Here is a 22,983-nt window from a genome sequence, read left to right on the forward strand (position 1 = left end):
GCTTTAAAGCATGAACAATTTTAATAAAAAGGGGAGTTTTTTTTGACTAAGTGTTTATAATGAAATTTGAGCAAAAAAAAAAACCTAAGTGCAATTTTTTTTTTTTTAAATTTGACTAAGTGTTAACTGTAAATTACTGTTTGCCAGTGGAGAAAATATCAGTCACATTGAAATGACTAAGTGTTTACCTGCTAATAAAACGTTTCAATGTGCCAAATTATTTTTTGCACTATGTGAAGAATAAGACATGTATAGAATTCAAACAAGTTTATTTTTTCACAAAATATAAACATCTTCAGGATGAAGTCATGCCACAGTAGAATCTTCAAGTTGGGATTCTGAAAGAATAAAAAGAAGTCAAACTAAGTAAAAAATAAATTAAGCTTTTTCAAAAAGAAACTTACCAGGAAGATTTTTCTGTAGTAGGAAGGGTTTTTTTCTCACTGCAAAAGTAAGCAATATTAAAAGGGAAACATACATACCCCTATGATGACTTTCAGGCTCAGTAGCTTGATTGGCTTTTAGTCCACTGGAAGAAAAGTGACAAAAAAATTATTCTAAGTCTATACAACAGGGATTTCAAGGGCCCCCATCCAGTGTATTTTCCATATCTTCCCACAACAAAGTAAAATGTGGGAGATACAGAAAACATACTGGACAGGGGTCCCCAAGATCCCTGCTATATAATGACAAGGTGATTTGGATGCACCCTGAAGAGAAGATACAAAATGAGTAGGTTTAGTACACATGAACCACAAATAAAACACTTGGGGCTTACCTCATCCACTTCTTTGGTCTTGTTGATTTCCACATCTTTCTCCTACCATCTACAAAACACCATAACATGATTATATAATTGCTCATTTAACCATTTGGATGCACAAATGACCCACATTTTCCATGTTATATCATCCTGGATGAGTTTTTTAGTAAATAGTTCCAAATCCATTCTTTTTTTTTTTTAAATAAATATACCTAAGTCAACATTGCAGTTTCTTTTCATATACTGGGGACAAATTGTCATTTTACCATGTTTAACCTTAAAACAAAAATGAACCCTGCACTATTGTTGAATGAATTTCAGATTTAGGATTTGTCAAAAAGACATTTAAAATCAAAACGGTAAAGGTATATCTAAGGAGCCTTTAATACAGAGGTCAATTGACCATTACTGGCTGCAGATGATCACATGACATTACTTGGCCAATCAGTCAGTGCTGTGAGGAATTGATAACTATCTTGAATTTGGAAAAATAAATATAATATATTATTTATTTTATAATAAAGCAGGTTGAAAAACACTGGTACATATACTACAACTGTACTGTTTACTTCACCACTGAAGGCATTTGTGGGTGTGGGTTATCCACAAGTTCTTGCTATTAAAAATTAACACCAAATCAGTAAGTGTGTTGTCCTTCAAAATTTGGTTGTATCATGATGAAAAACAAGGCAATTGAGCAAAGCCTTGCACACAAATTCAATTATTACAAGGAGAGAGAAGTTAGTATTGCAAAAAAAAAAGAAAGACTCACTGCTGACAAACAGTTCATTATGGCGTCGACTGCTCCTTTTTGGTCACATTCTCGATCTTTCCCAGCAATCTGTGCTCGTTGAATACCTGAAACACACAAAGGAATGATTTCTTTTTAAACAGAAAGAGTTATAGGTAACGCAATGTAGCCAATTAGTTTGCAAACATTTTCCAGCGTACATCCGCGTGGGGCTACATCACGCTAACGAAGCACGTTCCCGTCAAAATGCACTCTTAAAATGAGCACGGAGGGTTCTAAATGCTCAAATGACAACGTACCGAATGCACCGCATGGTCCTGTAGGAACTTTATCTGGTCTTACTTCGATAAAACAGCATTTTGAGCTGCTTTGCTGACTACTATCGCAATGTGTGCCATCACATACGCCATTTTGAAGGTTAATGGAGATTTGAACTTTGACCTGGGGCTGTACACTTCCGTTTCCGGTTGCGACGGACAAAAATCTGATTGGTTAAAACAATATTTTTATCGACGCTTAATTTATACTACGGGGCCTGCCACATTCACCATTTTGAACTTTTACATGGGGCTGTACACTTCCGTTTTCGGTTGCGACGGACAAAAATCTGATTGGTTAAAGCAATAGTTTTATCGACGCTTAATTTATACTACAGGGCCTGCCGAACGAATTGTGGAAGCCTCTCGGTAGATTTCTGACCCTAGTAACAAACAATGGCTAAAATGTGATTGGCTAAATGCTCAAATATAAAAACGCACATCTGGAAGCAGCGCAACAAGGGGAAAAGCAATGAAAAGTTCACGGATAATTTGGAATTATTTAGTATTCATGGGGAAAATATAATTAACTTGTAGGCCCTGCCGATCAACCACTGATATTATTACAAAACATTAGATAATGTTAGAGCGTAAATCCATATATCAATTACAACGCCCTCTTGTGGCCACAAACTTTATGGCTGCAGGGGATTATTTGTTTAGAATGCCTACATGTAAAAACATTACTCGTCTGCGGACATGCATATTTATCCTTTTTTATTATTATTCAGGATTAGCGTCATACGTACGAATAGAAGGCCTTGTTGAAAGGGGTTTTTAATACACAGGCAACGTTGAGCACACGCAGTCTTTGGAAATTCGCTCACGTAACGTTGTCTGGCTTTAATAACACTACATGGCGCTTAGCACGTCGTTTTAAAGGAACACGCGTGGGTATATATAAATTTGTGCCTAGACATTCCTCTGCACGAGAACGTTTGTGCATCATCCAAGACAGGCAAGTTCATTATTTGGGTGTGTGTCGGACCTGTGAAGAGAGAAGACGGAAATATGTCAGACACTATTGAACAAGTGTAAGTAAAAAAAGTAAACGCGTTCAATTTGTTTCCATTACAACAAGTATATTGAGATTTAAAGCTTCACCATCAAGTGCACAAATTCAACAACATACAGCCATTCATTTTCTGAATGATTCATCATCACAAGGGTTGCAGGGGGTGCTGGAACCCATCCCAGGTAACATGAATCGGTGGCCAGCCGATCACAGAATAAAGATATGGGCAATTTAGAGAGTCCAATCAGCCTATCATGCATGTATTGGGAATGTGGAAACCAAAGTACCCCGAGGAAATTATTTATTTATTAATGATTATCAAATATTAAATATGTATTCATTAACTAACTTAATGACTATGTCTAAAATGCCTTCCCTATTTCTGCATCCTCACCCTCTTGCTACTGTGACAACAAAATTTCCCAAATATGAGACAAATAAAGTTATCCAATCCAAACCCACACAGGAGAACATTTAAACACCACACAGGTGGGACCAACCTGGATTCGAACCCAGGACCCCAGAACTGCGAGGCCAACACACTTAACCACTTGACCACCGCGCTCGCAGGACTGCTTTTGACAAAATATCTGATTCTTGAATCCACTTTGAATCTGCTATGTTTTTGTTCATATGTTTAGCTGTCAAAAAATGGCCAACCTCCAGCTCAAGGGGCTGACGGCAGAGGACGAATTCCCGGATCTCAGTCAACACAACAACCACATGGCCAAGTTCTTAAACATGGACATGTATAAAACACTCCGGGAGCGGACTACTCCTAACGGCTTCACCGTAGACAGAGTCATCCAGACGGGCGTGGACAATCCAGGTGACAGCCACGTCATTGACTCTCACGTTTGGCGTCTTCAACCACGTCAACGTTGACATTCTTCCACGCTTGCAGGTCATCCCTTCATCATGACGGTGGGCTGCGTAGCTGGCGACGAGGAGTCATACGAGGTCTTCAAAGAACTGCTAGACCTGGTCATCGAGGACAGACACGGAGGCTACAAAGCGACAGACATGCATAAGACCGACCTCAACCCAGAAAACCTCCTGGTAAAAGACCACCCGTAAAGTACCAGTTGGGTTTTTTCCCAATGGTTGCAAACACCCGATCTCTTGCCTCAAGGGAGGCGACGACCTGGATCCGGAATACGTTTTGAGCTCCCGGGTTCGAACGGGTCGCAGTGTTCGTGGCTTCTGTCTGCCGCCACTCTGCAGGCGAGGAGAGAGACGCGCCGTAGAGAAGCTCTCCATCGAAGGTATGGCAGACTGTGATGGTACCATAGGATGAAACAAATAATGATTCCTATCTTTCCACAGTTCTGGGTTCATTGACTGGAGACCTGCAGGGGAAATATTATTCCTTGCGAGATCTGTCAGAGGAAGAGCAGCAAAAGATGATTGATGACCACCTGCTGTTTGACAAGCCCGTGTCCCCTCTGCTGTTGGCCTCCAGAATGGCTCGCGACTGGCCCGACGCCAGAGGCATCTGGTGGGATGCGCCCGTCCGTCGTGCTCAAAGTGTGCGACCAAGTGCTCAATTGATGCCTTTTACTTTCAGGCATAACGACAAAAAGACGTTCTTGGTGTGGGTGAACGAAGAGGACCATTTACGAGTCATCTCCATGCAGAAGGGCGGCAACTTGAAGGAAGTCTTTACTCGCTTTTGCACCGGACTCACGGAGGTGCGTTCCGAGTGGTGCTTGGACGCCGGTCTTTTGAGAGTTTACTGTTGAAGCCAGCTCTCAAAATTATATTCATGAGAGAGAGAGTTTAATATCTAAGAGAGAGTTCAATATCTAAAGAGTTCAATATCTAAAGAGTTCAATATCTAAGAGTTTAATATCTAAGTACTGTTTAATATCTAAGTACTGTTTAAAATCTAAGTGCTGTTTAATATCTAAGTACTGTTTAATATCTAAGAACTGTTTAATATCCAAGAACTGTTTAATATCTAAGTACATTTGACTGGCGACCAAAAGTGATTTGATTGGCGTTCACATGATGCTCGTGTCTTTTTCAGATTGAATCTTTGTTCAAAAACAAAGGCTTTTCCTTCATGTGGAACGAGCACCTTGGCTACATCCTGACTTGCCCATCCAACCTGGGAACCGGTCTGCGGGCCGGCGTGCACGTCAAGTTACCCAACATGAGCGCTAATCCCCAGTTTGACGAGGTCCTTAAAAGGTTGAGGCTGCAGAAACGTGGCACGGGTACATATCTCAGAGGCCGGCAGCACAAATTATTCAGTCATAAACTCCCGAATTGCCGTTAAATGGAATGTATTTGGCAGGTGGCGTGGATACCGGCGCCGTGGATGGAGTCTTTGACATCTCTAATGCCGACAGACTGGGTTTCTCTGAAGTGGAGCTGGTGCAGATGGTGGTGGATGGCGTGAAGTTGCTGGTGGACATGGAAAAGAAACTGGTGGCGGGGGAACCCATTGACGAACTGATGCCTGCCCAGAAGTAGTAGAAGTGCCCTTAGATTAATGAAATGACTATCCTACAGTGTGTACTGAGGTATATTGAAGTTCCAAAAGTGTTTGCATTACTACATTAACGTTGAGATGCACTAAAATAAACTGCAGTTTTTCTCGGTTTTGTGAAGAGTATTGAACATATAATGCAACCTAAAGATGAATAGAATAGTTGCACATTAGTGTAATAGATTGGGATTTTTTAAGTGTTAAGTCATTGATAGGACCTAATTTTTTTTTCCAATTTTGCACTCATATTTTTGGAAATTTTGGAGTTAAAAATGACTGGTGAGATGGTGTCTGATGTTTCAGAAAAAAATAGTTAGGTCGTTTAACATATTACACATCTGCCAGTAAAGAGCCTCTGGAGGATTTATCCTTTTTTAAATACATGAGGTTTTATGATCTATGACGAAAGCCTTGCAATTTTAATGGAGGCACACACAGCATCACAATCAATTTATGAGCCTGAGCATGTTCGGAATTGTGGGGAAATAAAGAAGGCTGTTTTAGAAACATATTGCCAGTCGCTAGAATACTGAATAAAAGTGGTCGTTTTGATCCGCTTTCGAGTCAAATTGAAAAGTGAATTGGATGCGAGTGTGAATGCTTTAAGGAAAAGGTTTAGGACAATGGTTGTCTGAAATGGCATTGTCAGGAAAAAAGTGGAACTGGCTTAAAACTGGTGTCAAACCGATTCTGCAATGGACTGCAGTGGATCAATGAGGTGTCTACTGTCTTAGAATGTTGGGATAGTGAACCAAAGTAAGTCAAAAATGGTTTGTTTTATTTTTTGGATGATAGAAAATCTAATGATACAAATCTAAACAGTATTAAACCTCGCTTGAAGACATTCCCACTAAGTTTTACAGAAAAGACAAACCGTAAAAAACTGCAGAGCTGGAATAAGTTGTTGACTAGTAGTAAGTTAAATGCTTATTCTCTGAAATCTAATTTGGGCTGGTGACCTTTTTAGCTGAGTTAGTGGCCCACACCCATAAATTCTACAAAGTCAACTTATAACTGGCTCATGCTACTGTATTTAACATGGATGGATGCTTTGTACTAAAATGCATGCATCAATTCTACTCTATTGTATTTTCTTGTAACCTATGGGATCCAAACAGCTATTCTAATAATACAACAATATCAAAAACAACCTGAAAACCAACCAGAACACAATACAGAGTGCAATTCTTATGTAAATTGATGAAATGTCTAACAGCGTAATTATATTATAAGTAGTGCAATTCTTTGTCTTATTAAATCCCCCTAGGAATTAATTTTGATGGAAATTCTGAGCTAATTCCATAAAGTGCATTAATTTGATCTTCTAAACAATTAATACTTGGGTTTTAGACTGTCAAAGCATTCTTACAAATAAAGTAGTGCAGATGAAAAATGCTTTGGAAATGTCAGTATATTTACTTTAGTTTGAAATTCAATTTGTTTTTAAAATAAATTGTACCTTCTCAGCTGTCTTCATCCACCAGCCGGGAACCGTTGATCCCACGGTAGGTGACACGGCTAGGCCGGACAAGCACGCCGTGACCCGGGCGGCAAGTGAAGTAGCGGCGGTCACCTACGGAACCGTCGTTCTTCCCCTTGGGACCTCGGAGTTCCAGACCCAGCCAAATCCCCGGAGCAAAGTCGGTTGTGCCCATGTAACGGACGGAAGCCATTTCATTGGCACTGTTCAACAGGACCTGCGTGCCCTCGTGAAGGCGGACTTGGTTGTTAGACCCTAAGCCACTGCTTTTGCCGCCAACCGCGTTCAGGAGGCTCCAGCGCTGCCGATGGGATTTGGATCGACTCTTTGTTGATTTGGGTCGACTCCTAGTGCGGTGGATTTTTTTTTTAAGCAAGGAGAAGAAAAAATAGTGAACAGGATCAAGAAAACGTCCAGAAACGACTGACGTTAATGAGATAAATTACAATCAAGGCCGTAATGTCGTGATGAAACTTGCTGGTCGTTAGAAATTTTGAAAGACTGGCAGCTTTCATTAGTTCAATTTAGCATGTAAAAACTGATCACCACATTATATTCCAAATTATTTGCTCATATGCAACATATTGGATATTTTATCACATGATGTGAATAATACAGTTAATTTTTTTTTCTGATATGACCTCATTTAAAATATATATTGTCAGTTAACTATGGACAGCATCTGATTAATTGCAATTAGAAAAACATTCAATATATGTAAAAGGCCACCCAAAAAAATGGTGTCAAAGTGGCGGCCCGGGGGGCAAATCTGGCCCGCCGCATCATTTTGTGCGGCCCGAGAGAGTCAATCATGAGTGCTGACTTTCTGTTTTGGGATCAAATTCAAATGTAGAGTATAGATGTAGTATATTAAACACAACTGCTTCTCATAGATGCCATTTCAAATGATGGCAATAATGTGGGAAAATATGTGAGCGTGACAGGGGGAATAAGACACACCTGGGCGCCGGGTTTCTTCTGCTCTTCTCCTTGGTCAGGGCAATGGCGGATGATGTGCTGAAACTGCGACGAATCGTCCCTGCATAGCGATGGGAAGAAGCCAGCGTTTATATTTGTGCATAAGGCGACAAATCCAGAGAAACACGACGTGGCAATTGCTCTCACCGCTGATTGATGCATGATTGAGATGTGACGAGGAGAGCTCCGAGAGGCAATCAACGGATCCGTGGATCCTGTGGGTGTGCAAAACAATAAACACATGTAATGCATGTCATCATGTCATGTGCACTGCGTGATCGCCAATGTCAATTTTTACGCCGGTGAAATCACTTGTGAGTCAGTAATGGTTTGTGTATACTAAAAAAGATGATTTTAGACCACAGGTGTCCAAACATCTTTCTCTGAGGGCCACTTTGCAATTAAATTAAAGGCTATAAGGGCCAACTTGTGGGGGGGAAAAGCCAATACGCTTTTTAAAATGGAGTTATTATAAAATGAAGTATTAACAACGTGATAGAAGTCAAATTAATCGTGATTAGATTGGACATATATCACCGTCAATGGCAGAGAAATATGGATTTAGCAATGCCAGCTTTTCCCATTGAAATGGATTTGATGTCTGCTTCATGAATAAGTGAAAGGCTACAATAATCCAAAAACTACAAATATTGCAGAGGTATAAGAATATTGGAAAATATATTTTTGGTTTCATTAATTAGATAGACATTCTACACCACAGATGGTGTCAAAGTGGCGGCCCGGGGGCCAAATCTGGCCCGCCACATCATTTTGTGCGGCCCGAGAAAGTAAATCATGAGTGCCAACTTTCTGTTTTAGGATCAAATTAAAATGAAGACTATAGATGTATATTAAAGTTCCCGATTTTCCCCTTTTAAATCAATAATTGTAATTTTTTAATCATTTTTTTGTTTTTAGTTCAAAAATCATTTTGCAAAATCTAAAAATATATTAAAAAAAGGTAAAATATACATTGTTTCAGATCTATAACAAATTGAATATTTAGGGGCTTTAATCCAGTTCATTGAATCTATAAAAAAAATCTAAATATTAGTGAAGAAGCACCATTTAAATCTCATTAGCTCTGTCGTGTTAGAAAAGCAACAAAATGTAGATTGAATTTAATCTTCTTGTGTGGGCCATGTTCCAAATCCCTGCTTTTAGTCGCTCTCACTCAGGCAAAAGCGAAAAGTGCTTTGACATGAATTTCCCCATTGTGAGATTAACAAAGGTTTTTTTCTTTCTCCTAATGGCGTGTTGTAGTTGCTGACGAGAGAAGAAAAGGAAGGCCGGTTCAAAAAGGGTGTTCACAAAAAAAAGAAAGCCACATTCTCCCTAGAGCAGAGATGCATGCGTTAATGCGTAAAAAAAAAAAGAGTAGTATGGGCCTCAGGGTTAATTAGAGGGGAAACATCAGGGAAAATAAAAGACGCCAGAAAGGGACGGCAAACACAAAGGTTCTTCCTTGCCCAAAGCAGCTCTTATTTCATTGAAGGTGTAAATCGTAGATTAAAAGAAACAATGTTACGAGAGTAATGAAAGCAATAAAAAAAAGGTGGAAAAAGCCCCTGTGGGTGTGTGGAAAGTTGCCATGGCAGAGCAAAAGCCACCATACCTTGATTTGAAAGTAAAACTGCAAAAAATGGCTTTTTAAATGATACCATAGTATAAATTAGAAGTGGCAAATGTGACTATATATGGAAAATGACTTTCTGCAGGCTGCATTTGATATGCCTATTGAGTCATGGTTGTGTCTTGAGGCAAATGATCTCAAAAGTTCATGAAGATAAAATGTTTCATTAAATTGTTGGAATGCAAAGTCATTCCCTTCATGGTGTGTATTTTTTTTTAAAGCAAATGCAGTGGCTGAGTGAATTTAAACATTTAAAATCCAGTTTTAAAGACAATGTTAGGCAGTGCTAGCTCATTGGCTTCCAAAATAAATGCTGTAATCATGGTGAGAGTGGGCCTTGGGCTTCTTGACACATACCTCTGACTCTTGTTAATTACAAACATAGAGGGGACTCTTTGCCACACGGGGTAAAATCATTAAGTCAACAATAGCACAAATGATACTGTCAAAGGAACTCATTAGTGGCAAAATCATTGATGAAGCAGACCGCAGGGTATTTGCCAGTTGAACACAGTGAATGCAACAGAGGTTTATTTTCTCATGCAACATTATGCTTGAGCGCCCACCGTTGAACACGAGATGGAGGAACGAAGACGCCGTGTCCCGGTGAGCAGTGGAAGTATCTCACTCCGCCCACTGAGCCGTCGTTTTTCCCGCTTGGTGTATCTAGCGTGATGCCTAACCAGTGCCCTGAAAGGAAAGGCATAGTGTTAAGTGGATCAATAACCGGAATTGGTCATTGTTTTGGATGTGTTTTGTTTCTTTGTTGCATCACAAACATTTTTTTCAATATCTGAGTACTGTTTCATATTGTTTAATATCGAAGTACTGTTTAATATCTAAGTACTGTTTAATATCTAAGTACTGTTTAATATCTAAGTACTGTTTAATATCAAAGTACTACTGTTTAATATCTAAGTACTGTTTAATATCTAAGTACTGTTTAATATCTAAGTAATGTTCAATATCTAAGTACTGTTTAATATCCAAGTACTGTTTAATATCCAAGTACTGTTTAATATCTAAGTACTGTTTAATATCCAAGTACTGTTTAATATCCAAGTACTGTTTAATATCCAAGTACTGTTCAATATCCAAGTACTGTTTAATATCTAAGTACATTTGACCGGCGACCAAAAGACCGGCGACCAAAAGACCGGCGACCAAATGTCCGATCACGCAATCGATTGGATGTCTATACCTTTCATTTGCAGAATGGAAACGGTTAATTAAAATATTAGGTTTAACAGATAGACATAATGCATCAGTGGAATACATAAAAATGGATAAAAAAAGATGGGTGGACAAACCTAGACAATCAATACATGAGTTTAGCTTCTCATCAGGAAAATCCCATCTCGACTGGTATTTTATGTGCAAACCTCAGCATGTCCGCCTTACTGGTTTGAAAAAAAACTGCCCATATGGAAGGCAGTAACATTTTATTCTTTCAACTCGCCGCCAGTCACTCACAAGGCTCATAAACAGCAACAATTGACACTCACATTTCCACCTTGCTGTGAGGCACACATACTAACCACACGTGTTTCACTGTGCCGGCAGGATAAAGTTATTAGCAATTCAAGCATGTGAATAAAAAAAAAAATCCACTTTTAGTGCACAATTTAGATGCCAGCTAAATAAAAACCTTGTAACATGTTGCTATTATTTTAAACCATTACAAGGGATTCTGGGAAACTGATCAACCAAATTATTTCATTAGAAATACAGAAGCCCCTTTACTGATATTTGAGTGACATTTAGGAGCCTACAGCATAAATTGACTAGTGAAGTCAGTATTCTTTTTTAAAATTTATTATAAATGTGTGCTTGGATTTAATTACTTTCTAGGGGATAAAGATATATTTGATAAAAAAATATCTAAATGTCTTGGGTCTAAAAACTAAGATTATCCTTCAGTTTTTCTTCTGCTTATTCTCACAAGGGCTATGAGGGTGCCGGAGCCCATCCCAATTTAGGGTAGTAGGCAGGACACATTCATACAAACCATTAAAACTGCAAAAAATAATGGTGCACCAAAGTTAAAATGATTCTTTATACAATCCCTTCGGCTATAACAAAGAGATTCTAAATAAAACTATGTAGACAGGGCAAATGTAATTTATTGATGGCATACTGAATATTTTAAATAACCTTAAATGCTTTCATTCTTTTAACCATCTTATTTATACACAGGGGACAAATCCTGATTCTCCCTGTGAACATAAAAAAAATATAGGTCATGTAAAAAGTGTTTGGAGCACTTTATAGTCCCTTTTGTCCAAAAACTCAAGCAAATTTGTGATAAAAACAGTAAAATTAAAGTTAAATAAAAGAGCCCTGACCATATTAACATTTTAAAACTACAAGATCTGCTTATAACTCCAACAAAATCTTGGCAATTGCTATTAAACAAACACAAAAAGAGAAAATACTGACCTGGTGCAAAACTTGTCTTTCCATAGAAATGAACCACACCAGTTCTTTGGCCAATAACAAGTACCCGGTCCCCCAATCGCACTTCAGGTCCTCCATACACGGAGCTACTGGCTGAAGTAGTTTGGCTTCGCCGGCCCGCTAAGGAAAAGGTCAGAGTTTAAAATGAAACAGGTCGTAAAGCGTTCCCATCAATCGATATAAAGTCATGTGAATCCCACCCGCAGTAGCATTTGCAGCCGCGGCAGGTAAAGAGTAGATGCTGAGTGGAGAAGTGGCCCTGTGACTCTGAGAACTATTTTCCTGTTGTGCTACTGGAGTAAGACTCTGCCTGTAATGGGGTCGGGGTCGAGGACGTCGTCCGTGACGAGATTCCACCGAGGAAGATGAAGAGGATAGCGAGTGTGAAAGACCACCTGTGATCAAATCAGTGAAGAATAGATGACAGTGAAGATAAAGGTCAACAAAAAAGTCAGCTATATATACTCAGTAATCTCAACAATGCACAACCATTGTGTGCAATCTGAAGAATTTCAGTACTTTTCAGATATTGGGGTCAAAGATAACAAAGTACAGCAAGTACAGTAATACCTCGTTTATCACAGTCTATAAGTTCCAAAACTTGCCGCAATAGGTGAATAACTGCAATGTTTTAATGGTGTCTATTTAATATAAAATTGAACATTTAAACCCCTCTCTGTACTATTATTTAACTCCCAAAGGTAGACACTGCCTTCTAGTGGCCAGTAACTAGTTTATTTCCCCATTTTATGTACTGGAATTGAACTCCCAAAGGTATACACTTCCCATACTGGCTTGTAAAATAATCTTCAATTATTTGTTGCCTTTTTTCTCATGTTTGTACTTTTGTTCTTACATTATATATATACTTAATATTTATATTTGGTGGCTCCAAGTCAGTTGATCAGCAAAGTGTAGAGATATTACTATATTTTGTAATTGTTACAGCGTATGGTCAACTGATTATGTTTTGAAATTTCAGTCACATTCATAGTAATCAATAACAATTAAAATTAGCTTGATATTTGTTAATAGTGAGCATTAGAGAAATGCCCTTTAGGTGGAGTCCAGCAAGAATCGTCTCAGAATACCAAACATTCTTGACATTTAGCGTTCAGGGACCTGCCGTCTTTCCACGCTTTCCGCACACAGAGATTCGCTTAAGGCGAACTAAAACACAAGGATCCGACTCCTCCAATTTTGGAGACGTTAGCGGCACCTTTTTTAAGCCTGGGACAACAGATAAAATAGCAATAGCTTGACTTTTTTTCCCCCTGACTTGAGGATTAGAGGATTTCTAAAAGAGCCAGGACATGGCTGGCTGCATTGTTGAGCTGGTTAAGTCGCAAAAAACTCAGGTGGCATTGAGGATCTGAACTGTAAATGTCCAACAAAAAGCCTAGAGAAAGTTTGGTCATAAATTAGTCTGTTTCCTGAGGTGTAAGGGGGGGTTGCTGACAAGCACAAGCTCACATTTCTTACACAGCACACATACATCCACACTCACACCTCGTGATGAATTGCCACCAAGACTATTCAGCCTGTCTATGCCCTGGTTATTAAACTCTACTTAATTGGACTATCAATCACAGCATTCCATTGGCTACTCTAAGGTCCACGATTCCAGTCACGTAAAGATCAATCAGCCACCAAAACCACTGAATATTACCACCCCACGATAAATCTGGAAAACCCTAACGGGCCCACAAACCACAAAATCCCACTAAGAGAACTTTCGGTTCTATTCTAAGGTCACCGGACTACATTAACGGGCAACACTAGCCTGAAGTTGAGGACATGAACCGTGGACCGGCCTTGTCAGCGATCTAATTTATGTACTCTGTGTTCCTAGTCTTCAACAAGTTATAAAAATGAATATGGACACATGCCTTTATTATCTATTCAATTCATCCGAAGCAGGGTCACTGCTTGCTGTCTGACAAAACAACTTTTGAGATGGGTGGAGAATAGACATCAATGTCCTTGTAGGATATGAATTTGATATATTTAAAAAGTATTAAAAACATAGGAGGTGCTAGAGCCTATCCCCAGTTTGCAGCAATTAGAGCGGGTTGGTTTAATGGATTAAAATACCTGGATCAAAAGCCCTGAATATTCAGTTATTTATAGATCCAAAACAATGTTGATTTTAGCATTTCTTATATATTTCTAGATATTACAAAATGATTTTTGAACTAAAAACAGAAAAAAATGGATGAAAAATTACAATTATTGATTTAAAAGGGGGGAAATCCGAAAATATAATATACATTTATATATGTCATTTTAATTTGGTCCTAAAATAGAAAGTTGGCACTCATGATATACATTCACGGGCCACACAAATGATGCAGGGGGCCAGATTTGGCCTCCAGGCCGCCACTTTGACACATGAATTAGAGCACTATCATTTTAAACTGATTCAGTTCCACAACTAGACTTTAAGATCAACTCCAACTGAGTTTACCGTCTCAAAAAATGGTGAAAAGAAATTATTTCTTACAAATAAAAAAAGCAGTATGTGACAATGTCCTTATGTTACATAAGCAATGTAAAGATGACTTTAGAAAAGATTCCTTTAAAGCCATAGGGAGGAGTCTTACCGCAGAGCCGAGCAATACGGTTAATTTGGAAGCGAGCTTGATTAACAACAGTGCTGTCATGTTGAGTATATCTTCCCCTGAGTAATAGGACACTTGCTGCCGCTGGGGCGCTACACTATATGTCCCAAAACACTCAAGCAACAGCTCTCCTTAGATAACTGAATATAAGCTCATCATTTATTGAAATGATGCAGTAACGATAAGAAGTTTTTTTGGTTTAGTATGTGTCTAGATGCCTTATAGTTGATGCCAACCATCCACATTAAATAGAATCAACTTCCACATCAGCATATAAGATAGAAAGTATTCTACTATTTTATGTTCATAGTGTTTGTTACAGTTATGGTCTCTTAAAATGAATATGGCGACATACCCAAATAAATTTACGTACCTAATCGTGAGATACTTTTGGAAGAAATGGAAGACAGGTCAATCTGACGTTGCCGTGCAGATGTAGACATCTTATTGCCACGTTTATATTTTTGCAAAGGTTTGCTAATTGTGGCAAGTGGTGCAAATACTCCTGAAAGAAAAGAAAGGATGTAAAAATTGAGCACTTTGCTTTACATCGTCTTGTTAATGGATTATGCTACCGTATTTTCTCGCATATACGCTGTATTACTAACAAAAACAATTATGCATGAATATTGAGGTGAAAATTATGGATCAGGGTGGAGCTTATACGCAAAAAATTGCAGAATTCAATGATTTTAATGCAATTTTAAGGGTGCGGCTTATATGTGAGTAAATATAGTAGTAGACTGATTAATTGTATGAGGATAAAGGTGAAACAGAAGTGATGAATGACTAAATGGTTGCACTATGACTTACCATGTTTGTACTGACAGGTAAAATACTGGACACCAGCTACTGAGCCGTCATTCTTCCCCTCAGGTTTGTCAAGCACTACTCCAGCCCAGAAACCACTGGAGAATTCTGTGTTCCCACAGAATTGCAGGGTTCCAACCTGCAAAAACATTAGCATGCATATTCATCTTTATAGATCTAAAACAATGTTTATTTGAGCTTTTTTGATATATTTTTAGATTTTACAAAATGATTTTTGAACTAAGCTGGATTAAAAAAATACAATTATTGATTTAAAAGGGGGAAAATCAAGAAATGTAATATACAGCTATACTCTTCATTTTAATTTGATCCTAAAACTGAAAGTCAACAAGATTTACTTTCCCGGGCCACACAAAATCATGCGGCGGGCCAGTTTTGGCCCCTGGGCCGCCACTTTGACACATGTGCTTTAAGTTATTAAGATTGTTTTATTTATTAGGACCCAAATCATGTTGGACTTATTTTCAACTCAGCCTGACAGCAGCTAGAAAGAGTGATCCAATTGTATCTTCTTTTAACTCCATCTATGGCTTCTGGGTGCAATATGTTGTGGAAGAGAGTGGAGTAAATAAGTGAAAAAGATAAAACCAGTGCCCAAGTGGAAATTGAACTGTTGATGACTCAATCTAGACTTGCACTTTTATTCACAAGGTGGCCTAAATAAAACTCAACAAATGATAGTTAACGATTTGGAGGGGACAAAAGAAATGGTCTTTTGTGGATGTGTCGACAACTAATTAAATTGTAAATTTCATGCACACAATTCCCAACATGTTCCATTTTATCTTCAAAAAGGCACCACACACACACAAGATTATAAGATACAAGCACCAAACTGTCTTTTATCAACAAGATTTGCTATTTAGGAAGAAAAATGTAAAAAGATAGTAAGTAAAGACACACCTTTTGTCCAGCTATCATCACACGGTCACCAAGTTGGATTCCTAATGAGGATAGTTTCATCTTGGCTTTGTCCGAAAGAGGAGGAGGAAGAGCGTGGTCTTGAATGGCTAAAAATGGGAAGTTGGCATGTGGCAAAGCCTCCTGGAGTAAAATCCGCAACTCTTTGGCCAAGGTGGAAGCGTCTGACATCTTGAAGGGCATGTCGGGGGGCTCGGGAACAACATCAGCTGGGTATTGCCCTTTATCGTCCTGTAGAATAAGACTTTGGATCATGTCGGTGAAATAAAAACGATTGAGGAGAAGTAGTCATTTTTGAATGTCATGACAATTCAGAAGACATCCATTTTTTTTTTATTTCATATTACTTCCACACAATTTGCCCTTTTTTTCTCTTTCAACTGACTCTGGTCAAGTCACAAATATTTTCTCGCAATTCAGCCGACAGATGATATTATTATTATTATTATTATTATTGGCTGAGACCGGCTCAGGGCATTTTAGATGGTGTGTGTTATGGAAAATTTACAGCTATAGTTTTCTATAACTCCCTTCAGTGCATTATCACATTTCCAGTGATATGCTGTTGATTTTATGAGACGTTTGTCAGCTCAAGTCATCGTAAAAGCACAAATGGCACTTTCTTACTGCTATTTACATTCTTATTTTGTCCATTTTTTGTCATTTTTATAGCAAATAAAGTCAGTTAAAACAAATATTGCCTATTGAATAGCTAAATCTATAACCTTGAAATTTAAGTTAGATAAGACTCAATTCTATAGTTATAGTGTAAATAAATACATAAGTATTAATGATAAACAGTTTTAAAAAGTATATATATATATATATATATATATATATATATATATATATATATATATATATATATATATATATATATATATATATATATATATATATATATATATATATATATATATATATATATATATATATATATGTATAGGTATTATATATAATTGAAATCTTAAATCCAGCCTACAATGGACTTTTCATCTTTTCAAAAGTTAAAGTCTTTAAAAACTAAGAAAAATGTTAAATTAGTGGCTTTTTTCAAGCTAATTTGTTGGATTGAAGCAAGGAACAAAAACCTAATTAAACGTATGACAAAGAAGAAGCACTAAAATCCTTTATAGGGTGAGATTCAACAGGTTTATGACAAAATAAAAGTGCAGCGTGACAGTAGAAATGGAGCTAATTGGGTCACACTCTTTCTTCAATTGTGCACTCAAGTGGTGTTCTCTTCCACAAATTATAATTTGAATTGCTATAACAACGGCCTAAAAACCTCGACTGCCTCATACAATAACCACTTCTCTTTTTAGAAAAAAAAAAAAAAACGCATATTCTCATATGAAAATGTCTTAACGTTTTGCATAGTAAATTAAATTAGACTAAAAATGGAATTGAAAATGGGGAAATTGCGAAGTGCTTTAGTGACACCAAGTGGAGAGTTGCTTCTAGACATTTGATACAGAAATTTAAAATATATAAATCCCCCAAAAAAGGATTTAAATTATAATCCATCCCAAATAAATGATCTAAATATATTTATGGCCAAATATGTTCATAAGAAATCCTCAAAAACAGCTGAGAGGTTTGTAAAGCTCCATTAAATTATTATTTTTATTTTTTTTAACTAAAAAGTACAATCACATCAATGTTTTATTATAAAAACATGTTATCTTATGCAAATATTTCATACCACCAGAATTGAAATGCTACTTTAATAAAGGGAATGTTTCACTTAATTAAATGTGAATTTAGTATACTAATTAAATTATAAAACAGAAAGTAAAATATTTTATGAATGCTCTCAGCAGGTTTAGGAATGGAAATGTTTGCTTGATTTACCCGGTGATAAATAAAAGACTTGGCTTTTGATTGGTTGGTTACAGTTTTATGATGCCAACTTGAGTTCTGAAGAATGTACGTCAGCATTTTCTAGTTTTTACAAGAGTTTCATTTTTTAATAGACTGTAATTTTGAATTACAAACAAGTGGAGCAGAAAACACCACTCACTGAAATACTGTACGGTCATGTTTATGATATTATAAGATAAAAATTGCTCCTGTAAAGACGCAAGCTAGCCTTGTGCTATTACAGAATTCCATTCTGAGTGAAAGTAAAATTGTATCTTACTTTAAAAGCAGGATTGGCTCCCAAATCCAAGAGACACGTGGCAGCTGACGTACACAGGTTAGACGCAGCAATGTGCAGAGCCGTGCCAAAGTCAAAGTCACTGCACGTTGCGTCTATATCTTAGAAAAACAGACATGAGGAAAACTTATTACAAATTCATACTGTCATCTTCTGACTTTCCTACTCACTCACCATTGGTATTGCCAAGTCACCTCCAATTTAAAGGGTGACATGAAAAAATAATTCGATATGTTATGTCTCGGTCAATATTAGAGATGTCCCACATCCGATCATTAGATTGGAAAGTGCATCAACTTTTACAGGATCAAAATTGGGTTAAAATAAATAAGCAAATAAACATGACATGCAAAAATAGGCAATGCTAGTCAATTATTTAAATGAGGACTAGTTGCAGAGTGTACAATAGTTTTCTTCTAATTAATTACAAAGTATTAGACATTTTATACTAATGCTGTACCAACTTCTTATTGGTAAAAAGCCATGAATTCCTCCACTCACCTCCAGGCTGAGAGGCCTGCAAAACCACACAAATAAGTTGTGGTACGTCAAAGTAGGCAGCGTAATGCAGCGCCCTCATGTTAGTCCAACGACAGCGGAGGTTGGGATCCGCTCCCAGGGCGATCAGCTGGCGGCCAAAAGCAGCTGCTGTATCCGCGTCTCCTATAAAACACAAACGTGATGTCAAAATAACAAATTTTAGTTTTTTTTACGTCATTTGCAACCAGTTTAGGGTGTCCCCTGCCTACTGACTGTCGCTGGGATAGGCTCCTGCATTAACTGTAATTACCAATGCCTGGAGCCCCAGCCCTGCAGCAGTAATGAAGAAGACTCATGTCTGTCAGACCGTCTCGGTCATTTACGCCACAACCTCGATTAAGAATCTGGGGAAGGAAAAAAAAACACTCAATAAATAGGCCATTATTGATAATAAACAATACACATGCTCTCGGGAGAGATTTCACAGTAATTATTAAATAATATTAATTTTCACCATCCAAAACCACAAGAGCATCACTCCAAAATTAAGAAAACATATTATATTTCCTAAAAGGTAATTTATGGTCACAAAAATATGTAAACTGATTTTTTTGTGACCATATTTGTGCTTTAGTGTTTGACTATAATTTTCAACAGAGCTCAATTGCACTTAAAATCAAAAATCACCTCATTGCCAATCAGGTCAATGTTCTTCTGAACTTGTGGAACCCATTGCCTCAGGACAGCAAAGAGTTCTGGTATGGTGGTGCTGGGCTCTTCCAGAATCTCCCGGCATTGTGGCTCGCTGGGGTCAAAGAAGGAGAATTCTGTCCATCGTGGGTGAAAGAACACAAGTGGGGATTATGTAGAGATAGATCAACACTTTAAGACATTTGGGGGTATTCCAAAATTTTTTCGCTTATTTCTACATGCGCTTACCACAGTCACCAGGCACCGGTGCAGACGCCACCTGGTGGGTGACCGGCCTGTGATGAGGAGAGAATGTGGTGAGGCATCCCAGGGTAGCATCTTCCTCCAAAGACGTGAAAACATCCTCCTTTGTCATCTCCCTCACAGGGCCACCAGCTGAAACGATATTAGATGCCCTATTCTTAGAACCTTAAGTAGGTCTAACCTCAAGTATGTGGAAAAAACACAAGTGGTGCAGCAATATGGTTTCATATTTCAAGTAATCTGGCTATTTTAATAAAAACAATACTTTCCAGACCAGTAAAAATAATGCGAAATACAATGTAACCAGTAATTGTTTGTATTAATGTCAATAAATGCTTTGTTTATGATGTTATATGATAATGTGGAGAGTAGAATATCTGGAAAAACTCACTGTAAAACACTAAGTAGAGTGTATATGTCAAAAATACAGGCCGCAGATCAAATCCTACTAATCCCCGGATTGCTAACACAATTTACAGGCTGCTCTCTTTCAAGACCTGAGGTGTTCTTAGCGCTAATGTTCTATGTCAAGAATGTCACTCTTACTTCCCCCTTGTATTGTGCACTGTGACCCTGCAGCCAATTTATTTCACCGGTCAGCCACAATGGAAAGAATGAGGCCATGGTGTAGTGTGACAGAGTTAACAAACAGGGGATAGAAATGGGATTAAAAGGCCAGACCACATATGTCTAAACAAGGAGTGGCAAACAAGTTAGACACAAATAGCTAAAATATCAAACTGTGAGAGTCAAAAAGCCAATCTTATTTTCTAAATATAATTCATTATTTGTTTTTCATGGAGCCTGGTGAATTTGAGTGTATTTTAAGACAAAATACAAATAAGAGAAGTATATACAGAATATGATAAGACGCAAAGCGCCTCATTCATTTTAGCCAGGAGCCGCATGCAGCTCAAGAGCCATGATCGCGACCCCTGGTCTAAATTAATAGAAAAGAGGTGCCCTTATTGATACAACTATATATTTTTAGGTGGATACATTATATAGGTCTACTTCAGACTTCTTTGGGATGAAAAAAATGGAATTTCAGGGGAAAAGCAGGTGGTTTGCAGCATTTTTTTTTTACATTTCTTCATCTGTAACAATTTGGGCACATTTCAATACAATCAAAATATGGTCTGATCTGGCTTTAATCATTCTAAACTTCAGAATTTGATATTTGAAGATGAAATGTGTCTTTTAAATAGATCTGCGTACGTGATGCTATTCCACAGTTAGAAATGAGTCCAGCAAGGCGTCACACGTGTGTCATCAACTCATGGATGGTACATCGTTAACCTTAGCGGGTTAGCATCATTTAAATCCCCGATTAGGCCTGATTAACAGCACCACGTCACGTTTTACATGTATCGAATCAATGAAGTACAAATAGTCAGTAGACGCCACTTGTATTCGGTTCCATCGCATTTACTCAAACATAATGAGCAGCAAACATTCCAAATTGCACCTGATCTGACCAGTATTTGCTTAGTTTGTACAGATCGATATAAAAACACGTCGAATAAATGAATCATATAAGTTTGGATGAACATGTTGCATAAGATCTATGGATATACATATCAAATTTTACCTTAAAATGGTAAGATCCTGCATACGAAATACTGTCAAATATCTAGCAGAGGAAATGTCAGATGGCATCAAGATGCAACATCGGTAAAGAACATCCGGATTTTGAAGTTATACTTCAAAATAAAAGGTAACAGTAGTCTTGCGTTTTATACTTAGACATTTTTAGTGCGTAGATGTTTAATCAGTCCGGTATAAATAAACAACAAACAAGCAATTTCGCAATTTTGATTGTCCGTTTTAGGAAAAACCGCGTGCATGTTTATACATTTTGAATTATTATTAGTCTGGAGAAAGTATTTTAACTGTAGAAACACCAACTGTGTATAATTCTATAAACCTAAAAACGGTGCGTCAAAACCAGGGCGGACCGTTCCACTTTGGTTTCCATGGAAACCAAAACACGCTGATGTACTAGTGGTGATTTGATCCGCTGGACATCTGAGCCTAAACCTGCAATAATATTAAAAGTCCACGCATGGTATCGATACTCTGAATCGATAGTTTTTGTTGTTGTTTTGTTTTTTTCCTCTGGAGCGAATGGAATTCGATAATTTTAAACGCGCGTCATCTGCTGGCTACAGACTACCGGAGCGATCGAAAGGCATCGAGCCGATAACAAAGCAACCATGTTCGGCTACAAGTCAGCCGAAGTCTGGGAACGCCACTGTGGCACCCACGACGAGAGACGCCGTCAAAAAAGACCAAGCGTGGAAAGAAATGGTTTGGAGCGAAAGGAGAGCAGTGCAGGATTGGTGAGTTTACTGTCATCCATAACAATTCAAAATTAAAACACTGCGTATTAACTTTTTTTTCAATTGCAGGGACAGGAATTGGAGTTTCCTGCGGAATTATGATCAGTTGGTAAGTCTGTGGTTGAATTATTATCTTTTACTAATGGTGAATTTATATGCTGAAAATAATTGGAAGGTTTTTGTGTTATTGCTTTTTAAATAGTAATACATGTGTTATTGTTTTGTAGGGAGAGCTGAAGTCAGATGAGCCTGAACGTGACAATTCATTGCACTTGTTAGGTTGTTCCCCAAACACCACAAACCAAACATTTGGAAGCCGATTATCTACGCCAATGGGACGTGAACTAATTAGACTTGACAAGCTTTTACTTTGCTCGATGAACTTTAGCAAATGCAAACAGGATCCAGAGCTGATGTCATAGTAGATAAATTGGGATATTTCAGGCCTTCCATGGTCCTTATCTGTATTTTATGATGATGTCACTGTATATACACAGATACAAGACACATCCATTAGGTGTAATTGTGTTTTTCTTGTCCTGATTTTTAGATAATTTAGCAATAAATGATGTTAATATTTTAGCTGTTGATATACGTATAGTTAATGCATTGCGGAGAAATTTAAAAAATAAATAAATCATACAATATATGTACTTGCGGTGTTGTTTAAGGAAGTGCGCGTCTGGTCATTTACGGAAATAGTTTGCGCAAAGGAAGTCACAGATATTCGCCTTCAAAATTAAAAACCTTCCTGGCAGTAATGTTCATGAACGCCGTGAGTGAAG

At 37.8% G+C, this 22,983-nt stretch overlaps 3 protein-coding genes and 1 long non-coding RNA gene across 7 annotated transcripts; 2 read left to right on the forward strand and 2 right to left on the reverse strand.

Annotated features, from left to right (window-relative positions):
• Window positions 1–207: 207 nt before the first annotated feature.
• On the reverse strand, window positions 208–3,388 carry LOC144205999 (uncharacterized). Of its 3 annotated transcripts, none has more exons than XR_013328259.1 (5): window positions 1,814–3,388; window positions 1,536–1,621; window positions 779–827; window positions 483–529; window positions 208–338 (listed from the first exon to the last, which is right to left on the reverse strand). It is a non-coding gene; the product is annotated as an uncharacterized LOC144205999 (long non-coding RNA). The 3 variants fall into 3 exon arrangements; XR_013328258.1 differs by having other exon boundaries at window positions 287–338; window positions 405–529; XR_013328257.1 differs by lacking the exon at window positions 208–338 and having other exon boundaries at window positions 345–529.
• LOC144205995 (creatine kinase, testis isozyme-like) lies at window positions 2,698–5,452 on the forward strand. The gene is made up of 8 exons (XM_077730655.1): window positions 2,698–2,865; window positions 3,488–3,675; window positions 3,751–3,905; window positions 3,979–4,111; window positions 4,173–4,344; window positions 4,414–4,537; window positions 4,876–5,065; window positions 5,146–5,452. Exons 1-8 carry the CDS (start codon window positions 2,843–2,845, stop codon window positions 5,322–5,324), a joined length of 1,164 nt encoding a protein of 387 aa, XP_077586781.1. The 5' UTR covers window positions 2,698–2,842; the 3' UTR covers window positions 5,325–5,452.
• A 645-nt stretch (window positions 5,453–6,097) lies between these two features.
• LOC144205994 (CAP-Gly domain-containing linker protein 4) lies at window positions 6,098–22,894 on the reverse strand. Of its 2 annotated transcripts, none has more exons than XM_077730654.1 (15): window positions 22,842–22,894; window positions 19,842–19,988; window positions 19,590–19,729; window positions 19,213–19,306; window positions 18,924–19,085; window positions 18,405–18,523; window positions 16,244–16,492; window positions 15,323–15,458; window positions 14,883–15,014; window positions 12,089–12,283; window positions 11,871–12,008; window positions 9,998–10,121; window positions 7,946–8,013; window positions 7,781–7,859; window positions 6,098–7,167 (listed from the first exon to the last, which is right to left on the reverse strand). In XM_077730654.1, exons 2-15 carry the CDS (start codon window positions 19,966–19,968, stop codon window positions 6,804–6,806), a joined length of 2,127 nt encoding a protein of 708 aa, XP_077586780.1. In that variant the 5' UTR covers window positions 19,969–19,988; window positions 22,842–22,894; the 3' UTR covers window positions 6,098–6,803. The 2 variants fall into 2 exon arrangements, with proteins under 2 accessions (XP_077586780.1, XP_077586779.1); XM_077730653.1 differs by lacking the exon at window positions 22,842–22,894 and adding an exon at window positions 21,448–21,565.
• Window positions 21,700–22,845, forward strand: cimip5 (ciliary microtubule inner protein 5). The gene is made up of 3 exons (XM_077730658.1): window positions 21,700–22,198; window positions 22,268–22,307; window positions 22,426–22,845. The coding sequence occupies exons 1-3, from the start codon at window positions 21,984–21,986 to the stop codon at window positions 22,618–22,620; spliced, it is 450 nt and encodes a 149-aa protein (XP_077586784.1). The 5' UTR covers window positions 21,700–21,983; the 3' UTR covers window positions 22,621–22,845.
• Window positions 22,895–22,983: the final 89 nt, after the last annotated feature.

Source organism: Stigmatopora nigra, chromosome 13 (assembly GCF_051989575.1).
Source record: "Stigmatopora nigra isolate UIUO_SnigA chromosome 13, RoL_Snig_1.1, whole genome shotgun sequence".
In the NCBI taxonomy this organism is placed as follows: Eukaryota; Metazoa; Chordata; class Actinopteri; order Syngnathiformes; family Syngnathidae; genus Stigmatopora; species Stigmatopora nigra.

What these genes read in the sequence shown, in the direction of transcription:
- LOC144205995 (XM_077730655.1), top strand. Translation starts at nt 2,843, where the DNA reads ATGTCAGACACTATTGAACAAGT. An exon ending in AGAGAAGCTCTCCATCGAAG is followed by an intron (nt 4,112 to 4,172) that starts GTATGGCAGACT and finishes ATCTTTCCACAG; the next exon opens with TTCTGGGTTCATTGACTGGA. An exon ending in CCCGACGCCAGAGGCATCTG is followed by an intron (nt 4,345 to 4,413) that starts GTGGGATGCGCC and finishes TTTTACTTTCAG; the next exon opens with GCATAACGACAAAAAGACGT.
- LOC144205994 (XM_077730654.1), bottom strand. Translation starts at nt 19,968, where the DNA reads ATGACAAAGGAGGATGTTTTCACGTCTTTGGAGGAAGATGCTACCCTG. An exon ending in TTGACCTGATTGGCAATGAG is followed by an intron (nt 19,307 to 19,589) that starts GTGATTTTTGAT and finishes TTCCTTCCCCAG; the next exon opens with ATTCTTAATCGAGGTTGTGG. An exon ending in GCAGGCCTCTCAGCCTGGAG is followed by an intron (nt 18,524 to 18,923) that starts GTGAGTGGAGGA and finishes TGTTTTTCTAAG; the next exon opens with ATATAGACGCAACGTGCAGT.
- cimip5 (XM_077730658.1), top strand. Translation starts at nt 21,984, where the DNA reads ATGGAATTCGATAATTTTAAACGCGCGTCATCTGCTGGCTACAGACTA. An exon ending in AGGAGAGCAGTGCAGGATTG is followed by an intron (nt 22,199 to 22,267) that starts GTGAGTTTACTG and finishes TTTCAATTGCAG; the next exon opens with GGACAGGAATTGGAGTTTCC. An exon ending in TGCGGAATTATGATCAGTTG is followed by an intron (nt 22,308 to 22,425) that starts GTAAGTCTGTGG and finishes ATTGTTTTGTAG; the next exon opens with GGAGAGCTGAAGTCAGATGA.